Here is a 9569-nt window from a genome sequence, read left to right on the forward strand (position 1 = left end):
TGAATATTTTTAACAATGTTGATAAATAAAAACAATATTGTGAATGGAGTCTAAAAATATCAGACCGACAAGTAGTTCTAGGAATACCGTTAAACATAGGATTATAAATTGCTTGTATATAACGAATAAAGGCATCAGAAGAAGGAAAACTAAAAGGCAAACAACCCACAGCTACCATTTTAGCTATTTCTTCCCGGTCCCTCAATTTATTATACTTCTTCGTTACGTGACCGGTTGCTGGGTCCATTCTAGTTTGCGTTGGCCCACCAATATCCTCACCACCTAGTGCAATATTTAACTCTCTTTTGTGATCTTCAGCTATATGTCTCATTAATGTACCCGTACCCCCTTATTTACCTCCACTTCTATGCTTATATATTTGTTGACAAATATTGCATTGCACCTCAATATCTGATATACGTTCAAAAAATTGCCATGCAACACTAGTTCTTTTACGAGGTCTTGGGGCACTGGGAGGACGGGGAGGAAGATTAACCGATTCAGATCTAACGTTAGCATCTCCTACTGCGGGTGTCTCAGCAATATTTTCATTATCTTCGTCTAAATTAACCGCATCTACTTCATTTTCTTCTTCTATACCGTAATTTTCCTGAGCTTCTACATAATCCATATCGTGAGCGCCTACACCTATTTCTTCCTCAAAAGCTGTACCAAGCGGTACCAGAGGCGAAGACACACGGGTATATCTACTACTTGAACTACCTCTACCGCTAGTAATTCGCTTTTTACTACCACTACCGCTTCCGGAACAAAAAATTTTAACACCTTTAGTAGCGAGGTTTCTTAATTTATCCATAATATAAATTAAATTAAACTAAACATATTCAAAGTACACAAATATAATAAAATTAAATATTAAACAATTAATACAATAAATAAAAATTAAAGGTAAGAGATAGAACGACAATACCAAATTTTGAAAGTATCCGAAGGTTGCGACTTTAGAAACTTCCGCTTGTACTTTGTAAACGAAAAATTAAAAAATTAAAGTGAACACTTTAAGAAATTAAATATATTGAATATTTGAGAATTGAGATTTGAGAGAGAATGAGATTTGAGAGAATGAAAAATTGTGTGAAAAATGATTTGAAGTTGTAGGGTATTTATAGAATTTTCTTGGGATTAAAAAATATTTTTTAAAGTTAATTTTTTTTTTTTAATAAATGGGCCCAAACTAGCCGTTTGGACCCAAAAACAGCTATATAGCCGTTGGGCCAACGGCTAGTTTGGCCCAAAATCTTTTTTTTTTTAAAAAAAAAGGTATTCGGGTCGGGCCGAACTGATTAACCGACGGGCCTGGACCGGGCTTGGTCCGGGCCGACTTAACCGGACCCATTTTAAAAAAATAACCGGGCCAGAACCCGAAACTCTAAAGCCCTAAGGCTTACCGGGCCGGGTCAAACCGAGCCGGGTTAATTATAAGCGGGCCGGCCCACTTGACACCCTTAACTGAAACCGGGGGTGAGTTAATCTTTACTAACTTTTAAATATTTTATTTTAGAAAAAAGATTACTTACTTTGATGGTTCCAACTTTCAATCAAGTATCTCATAAAAAGCTCTTTAATTTGTTGATGATAGTAGTAGTGTTTCATTATAATCCATACATTACAAATGGACTTAGAAATATTACCTCCACAAGTTGTACCAAAGCTTATTATCATGTTTTATTTCAATATGTATATCTTATCCTGACAAATATATTAAGAAAAAATAGTTTGTTTGCAAAGTTAAATTTAGTGCAATTTAAAAAATGTATAGTTGTATACAATTTCAAAATTTATTGTTTTAGCGTACAATTTTGTTATAGCTTCTTTATTTGTTTAGTTAGCTAAATAACATCAGCATTCATCATGTTTTAAATCATGACCTTTTATCTTTTTTCCTTTTATGACGGAAGGTATATACGTATCATTTGTCATAGTTTGAGACAAAGTATGATGCACAAGGTGCACGTGTGATCGATGCACAAAATGCACATATGGCGCATGAGATGTACATGTGAAACACCGAATCCACCCGAGGTACACGAGATGCACGGGTAATGCACAGGATGCATACGAGATGCATGTGTCAAGCATGCAACATTGTAATTTTATAACGTATGTATATATATATATATATATATATATATATATATATATATATAATGCCACAACGGTGCCTGCTGAATTCCAGGTTACAATTTACTAAGAAAAAACATAAGAAAGTATTAGTCAAACATGTTTTCAAAGAAGCTGCAAATATATATAAAAAAAAATAATTTGCATTTATCGAATTCTTTATCAGCATCATTGTTCTAAGTCGTCCGCTGACGTACTTACATGATTCGGAGATCATGTTATTACGAAATCTTTATCGAAATCTCCTGTCGAAACTTTTGACCCCGATATACTATAACATAAATAAATCAAAACAATGCTTAACACGATAAACTTAGACATTTTTTAATTTCTCTTGAAAATTTAAAATTTAAAAAATATAATGATGATATAACAGACTAGTTCGATATCCTGTTTTTCGTGAAGTCGTGCATGCAGATGTGTTTACGTGACTTTTCTATTTTTTCCTACCTCAAAAGAGAAAAGTGAATAGGAAAGCATACTTGTAGAATATAAAAAACATCAGTACTGTGGAAATTAAGAAATTTAAATTAAGGCAAGAAAAATTATCCTGATGTTGTTATCTCAATAGATGCTATAGGAGTTGTAATAATTTTAAGAGGACATACACTTGATCTCTCAGTTGTTGTTGTAACGATACGGTTGTGCATTCTTTTCAATCGTCATATGAAGTTTATACAGTTCACGACGTCTAACATTTATATATTTTTATTATATTGATACTCCCAACTATGAATTAGTACGTACCAACGTTCTGCATTAATAGTAAACGTAACAAAATTCAAGTTAAGTTTTGAGAAAATCAACAATAGTGCAAATATGACCAGACAATAGGAATAAGTGATTCCGTATCAAAAGATCACTCAAACTCAAAGCCAAAAAATTTCTTGCAAACAACATTAATCACGTACGACAATATTAGTCACACATTAATCACGTACGGTAACATTAATCACACATTAAACAACATTAATCAAGGCAACATTAATTCCACATTAAAATATATAAAGTTCCATCGCCTTCTCTTCCACCACCATCACTTTCAATTCCTCCATTACCTTCCACTCCCCCTACGTACCTCACCTAATTCTCATCCTCTAATTCCCAGCTTATCCTTTTCTCCCCAAAAAGGAAAAAAAAATGCTAAGTTGTTGATCACAATGACGCCGAAGCCGTGGCTAAAAGTCAGAGGGTACGAGTCTTGTGTTGTCGAAATGGACTCTCTATTGATTGTAAATATGATGCAAAATAGGACCTCCCACAATATGAATTTAAGACCCATTGTGGAATACACCACAAGATTGATTGTTTCAAATGAGATAACATTCTCCCATTGCTACAGAGAAGCAAACATGGTCTCAGATTTCCTTGCAAAGTTGGCAGCAAGCAGTGGAGAATCTATGCTATACACCTACTTTGGCCAACTACCGGCAGGAGCTAAAGGCGCATATTTCTTGGATAAATCACAGCTTCCAAATCTTAGGATTAGCATTAGATATGATAAGGCCAATTTCTTTGTTAGCTAAGTGTAGTGTAGTGTTTTGTAGATAGTGTGAATGTACAACAGGTTCACTGTTTTGTTACATTCTTTTTGCCCAGATTGTTTTGCGATCTTTGATGTATATTGAGGGTAAGGCCTAGTCCCCCCTCTTTCATAATTAATATACATCACCAGGTTTCCATAACTGGAAATTAAATTAAAAAAAATAAATATAGAGTGTACCAACTAGATTTTGCACGTGTTATAAGAATACTATTGTGATAAATATGGAACTGCTCCATTCAACCATTTAATTTACAAAATATATAGATAGTGAATGAATGTGTGTGCGCGCACTTGCGTGTATATATATATAAGTTTAGTCTACGTGCTTTACATGTATTTAATGTTTAAGAAAAAAGATTACATATATTTGTTTGCAAATGTTTAAAACTTTTAGTTACAAAATTACATGACATCGTTAGTGAAAAACATAATTCAATGTTTAAGATAGTATCAAAAATGTAGAATGTTTCAGTTAAAGTTACACTAAATGCGACATTATATTCAATTAAATCACTTATATGTACATTAAAGTAGATGCACATGTTAATATCGTTAATTTGGAAATAATAAAAGCAATAATATACTCAATGTAATTTCAAAAATGAAATTTGAAAAGAGGGCTAACTCATTGTTGGCCTTTGTAGCATAATCAAAGATTTTTCGTAATTTTCTTTATAGTGAGAAGCTCCTCCTCATAACCATTATATTTTCCTTGATTTCTCCTGTAATTAACTATATTACTACTATTACACATCAAATATACGCCATATGGAGATCGGTTCTTTTTTTTATAATACAACACAATTCAAAATTTTGTTGGATAATTAAATAAAAAATATATAAACATCATATCAACAACAGAATAATCAGTGCTCATTATGCAAAAAAAAATAAAATGTACAAGATAACTTAAATTAAACTCTCGATTTCAGATACTACATGTTTCAATATGTTTCAAATTGACTTTTATATTGTCTTATGTGCATTACATGAGTTACTTCATTCTCAAATATACGTAAACAAAAATTGCTTGTCTCTTCTCCGCATATTATTTCGTTCCTTAATTCTCCTAATATTAAATATAAATATCTATATTTTTTTCATAGATTTATTTTGTCAATTTTTTTTCATATATTTTTAAAACTCATATTTAAAGAAATTATTATATATCCAAAGTCTATATAAGCTTAAATTGTAAAATTTTTAATAATTGAAAAAATCGTCTCATCGTACTTTATTTAAGATAAATCATATTTTTTTTAGGTAAACTATAATTAACTTTAGTATTTTGAACATTAGCACCTAATTCATCTAAGTAAAAATTTGACACATAAAATTTTAGTTAAATTTGAAGTTCTAAATATTAGAGAAACAATTGAAAGACTACTTTTTCAATGCAAAATCTATTTTAAAGGATCAAAAGAAAAAAAAAATGAAAAAATTTACTTGATATCAAAAAGTCATCATTCAGATTTTATTTCCTCGGTCGTAAGTGTAGAAATGAAATTAAGTATCATACACTAACATGGGCTGTAGTGCGGTGGTGGGACTGCTCCACTCTTAACTAGAAGTTTCGGGTTCGAGCTCTGAGTATGGAGAAAATTCTATTGGCTTGCAACGTGCGATCCGAATTAATTGGGGCTCCCATACAGGCATGAAGAAAACAAAAACAAAAAAATGTATCATACAAGTTTAAGGAGCTGTGTATGAATTTGGCTTCATTAAGTGGTTGTGGTTGAAATTGTTTGGAAATAAAATTGGAAGTGACTTGAACTAATTTGGAGTCAAAATTCCAAGCTACACTGTATATCTCTACCATATATCACACATATATGGAAAATATACACTGATATAAGTCAAAATTCAAAGCTAACTGTATATATCTCTACTATATATCACACACATATGGAAAATATACACTGATATGCATCTCTTCTTCCGTACAAAGTCCACCAAGAAACACTATTATCTCAAAGACTTTTTGAGTCTACAAAAGATCTTATCTTTATGATTCTCCATTCATCCTCTTCCACATGCTTCATTTTTTTATAGTAAAGAGGTAATTCTCCTTTATCTCTTTCTTATCTTTACTGTTCTTGCACTTGGCATTCATTTGATTCTTCTTCTTCTTGCTATGTTGTCAAAGATTGCTTCTTTATGGTCTCTTTAGTGTTCTTGTACTTGGGATTCATTTTATTCTTCCTTCTTGTTATGTTGTCAAAGATTGCCTCTTTATGATCTCTTTAGTGTTCTTGCAATTGAGATTCATTTGATTTTTCTTCTCGTTGACAAGAGGGAGTTGCTCACTTCTAATTCTAAGGTTGTGAGTTTGAGTCACCAAGGGAACAATAAGCGTAGGAGCTCCTACGGAGAGGTTATCAGAGATTGCTTTTTTATGCTTTCTTTAGTGTTCTTGCACTTGGGATTCACTTGATTCTTCTTCTTGTTGACGAGAGGGAGTTGTTCGGATAGTAAACACCTGTCACTTTGGGATAATTTGATTTTGTCTTCTTATTTATGTTTACATAGTGTAAGAAGACAAAAAAAAAATCCCTTATTTTTAGTGTCCCTTGAAAACAAGATTTGAATAATAGGTAGGATGAATGGCCTTTGCTGCTGTGACAGTTTGCTTACAGACCGTTGATCAGACTTTCAGTTCCAACCCCTTTTCTGGATCTTGATAAAGATGAAAACTGTCAATTTCTTTTTGAAAAACTTGGTAATTTCCAGAGATTTCTTGAGGATTCGACAAATAAGTGCGATGATTTTGAAAAGATATAAGATTTGGGGAGACAGATTCGAGATGTGTCTTATAGAGCACAAGATTATGCTGAGGAAATGGCTTTCTTTAGTTGGAAAGACCTGGACCTATTGGAGTGTCACGATAGGGTGTATAGCACCAAGGGATGCTTGTTCCAAATCGTCGACAAAATTAAGTTGGTTGAATTGGAAGTGATGAAGATCTATGAGCAAATGTCTTGTCATGCAAATGTTAATGAATCTGAGAGTTATTTGCTTGAAAGTTCAGCGGAGAAAAGTTCAGTAGTACAAGACATTGTGGTTGGCTTAGACGATGATGTGTTGGAAATAAAAACACGTTTTTGCTCTTTCTCGTTAAAGTTAGAGATTGTCTCTCTTGTTGGTATGGGTGGCATTGGCAAAAGTACCCTTGCTAGAATGGTTTATGATGATCCCTTCATTAAATATCACTTCAGTATTCGTGCTTGGGTCACCGTGAAAGACCGTCAAGAGAAAGGATTGTTTCTTGATCTACTGGATGGTATTCTTGAGTTTACCGATAAGATTCATGAGAAACATAGTGAGCAATTGGCAGAAATGTTGTATAGAAAGTTAAAGCATAGTCGGTATCTCATCGTCTCGTATGATGTGTGGTCCACAGAGGTTTGGGATAAAATAAGAAGGTGTTTCCCTGACGACAAGAATGGAAGCCGGATCTTGCTAACTACCCCGACTTACGAAAGTGGCATTACATGCTAAATCTGATAGCGCTCCGTGCTGCTTAAAGTTCTTGGATTTGGAGGAAAGTTGGGAGCTTCTATGTCGTAAGGTGGGTGGAAGAAAATTTGACCGTCCAGATTTAGAGGATATCGGAAAGAAGATTGCAGAGCAATGCCAAGGTCTACCTCTAACAATTCTTGTGGTGGCTGGCCAGCTATCTAAGTTACAAAGGACTAGGATGTGTTGGCAGATTTTCGCAAAAACTGTCGGTTCAATTGTTACCGATGAGCACGAGAAATGCTTAGATATACTTGCTTTGAGTTACAGAAACTTGCCACATCACTAGAAAGCTTGTTTCATTTATATGTATGCATTTCCAGCAGAGACTGCGATCCGTGTCCAGCTATTGGTAAAAACTATGGATCGCTGAGGGGTTCCTAACTACAGGAAAACAAAAGACCTTTGAAAACTATGCAGAAGAATGTTTGGAAGATCTTGTGAATCGAAATCTCGCTATTGTCAAACAGCGGAGATCCAATGGTCGAGTCAAAAGTTGTGTTGTCCATGATCTTCTGAGAGACATTGGTTTGAGAGAAGCTCAAAGGGAGAATTTTTTTCATTTCCCTGAACTCTCTGACACAGCTGATACTCTGCACTGTGTCCGCCGTCTCGGTAACTATAGGGCTGCCTCTATTGAAGTTCCCTGGAAGCCACTGCTTCCCCTCTCCCGAACTTTACTCCTTTCCGGTTATCCAAGATCTCTGCCACGCTCTCAGTTGCATGGTCCTTTACTAAATAAATTGTTGAGAGTATTGGACATACTACATATTGCCTTTGATTTTTTCCCTCCTCAAGTTTTGCAGCTGGTTCATTTAAGGTATGTTGCGCTAGCAGTTCATGAACCCGAATGCCCTGAATCGATTTCAAGGCTGTGGAACTTACAGACCTTCATTTTGGCTACACGTGAAAGCTTGAATCTGCCAAAAACCGTATGGGAAATGGAAAACTTAAGGCATGTGTGTTTGGGTAAAGGGTGTTTCTTACCAAATCCCACGTCTGGCTTCAATGGTTGTAAGGTTTTAACAAATCTACAAACAATAACCTATATGGACCCAACGAGTTGTACAAGAGAAGTCACCGAGAATATTCCCCATCTCAAAAAATTGGCAATACGAGGACGAGGTGAATGGGATAGCAGTCAGCCGTCATCCTATGATCTCTATAGTCTTTTCTACTTGAAGCAGCTCGAAAAGTTGAAGCGTCGCTACCACAACTTGTTGAGCATGGATTTTTGCCCGTCAAACCTCAAGAAGTTGGTTCTGAATAGGTGTTCTCTTTCATGTGGATTTACGAGCTCTCTTTGTATGTTACCTAATCTTGAGATTCTTAAACTAGTGTGTAGAATTTGAGCAACACAGTTGGAATCTGACCAAAGAAGTGTTCAGTAACTTGAAGTACCTAAAAATAGACTCGTTTAACATCAGGGTATGGAACGCTGGCGAGGTAAACTTTCCAAAACTTGAACATCTAGTCCTAAAACGCTGTTACTCCCTAGAGAGTATCCCTCATGAAATAGGTAACATTTATACATTACAAAGCATTGAGGTGCACTCGTGTTCTGTGGTTGTTGAAATATCTGTTCGAAGGTTACAGGAGGAACAGAAGAATATGGGAAATGACGGCCTCAATGTTTCTATCTCACAGAGTACCTAATCTCAGATGACTTTCTTTGTCTCAATTGGTATTGGAGTACACTGGATTTTGAACAATATCCCTTTAGCAAAAGTCAAGAGAGATTGCCTGGTTTTAGTCAGTGGCCGGCGGACACAGGAACCCAATCGTGGAGTGAACTAGAACATGAAACCATAAGCTCCCTAGTAGTGGGAGGTGTCAAGTATCTTGACCGCGATGACTCATATGCAGTGGTTTGGTTAAGGGAACCCACCGAAGCTGTAGCAAAAGCGAGTCCTTGTAGGCAATTGTCACTGCTTATGGACCCGAACCTGGGTGATTCTATCCGTGACCAGGATGAAGGTTGGGAAATGAATTGAAGTCTGAGTCGACTGATGTTGATTTACACAAGCGGTTTCAATCAGTAAATGACGACAGCCAATAATGTAAGTAGCATTGCACAACAAGCATTTGTCTGCAGCAATATTATGAGTTCTCTTTTCTTTATAATGTAACCTCAAAAACTCTTAACATTTATGATATGTCCAGCCAATATAGGTGTCAATAAGGTATCCCTGCATTTGAACATTTTCCATTTTTCCATCGATAAATGGATCATAAAACTGTCAACTACAATATACAAATTTACAGTTTTTAGGTTGTGCTAATGAAAATAAATTTTTTTTAAGTAATATTTACGCCATTCAATAATCTTTACTTGTCGTAACAGGTAGCATATCATATTTCCAAG

General features: G+C 34.9%; 1 protein-coding gene across 1 annotated transcript; it reads left to right on the forward strand.

Moving 5' to 3' along the window:
• Positions 1-6526: 6526 nt before the first annotated feature.
• On the forward strand, positions 6527-9198 carry LOC107860696 (putative late blight resistance protein homolog R1B-16). The gene is made up of 4 exons (XM_047395391.1): positions 6527-7090; positions 7215-7467; positions 7595-8474; positions 8928-9198. The coding sequence occupies exons 1-4, from the start codon at positions 6527-6529 to the stop codon at positions 9196-9198; spliced, it is 1968 nt and encodes a 655-aa protein (XP_047251347.1).
• The last annotated feature ends 371 nt before the right edge of the window (positions 9199-9569 follow it).

This window comes from Capsicum annuum, chromosome 8, assembly GCF_002878395.1.
Source record: "Capsicum annuum cultivar UCD-10X-F1 chromosome 8, UCD10Xv1.1, whole genome shotgun sequence".
Classification (NCBI taxonomy): domain Eukaryota; kingdom Viridiplantae; phylum Streptophyta; class Magnoliopsida; order Solanales; family Solanaceae; genus Capsicum; species Capsicum annuum.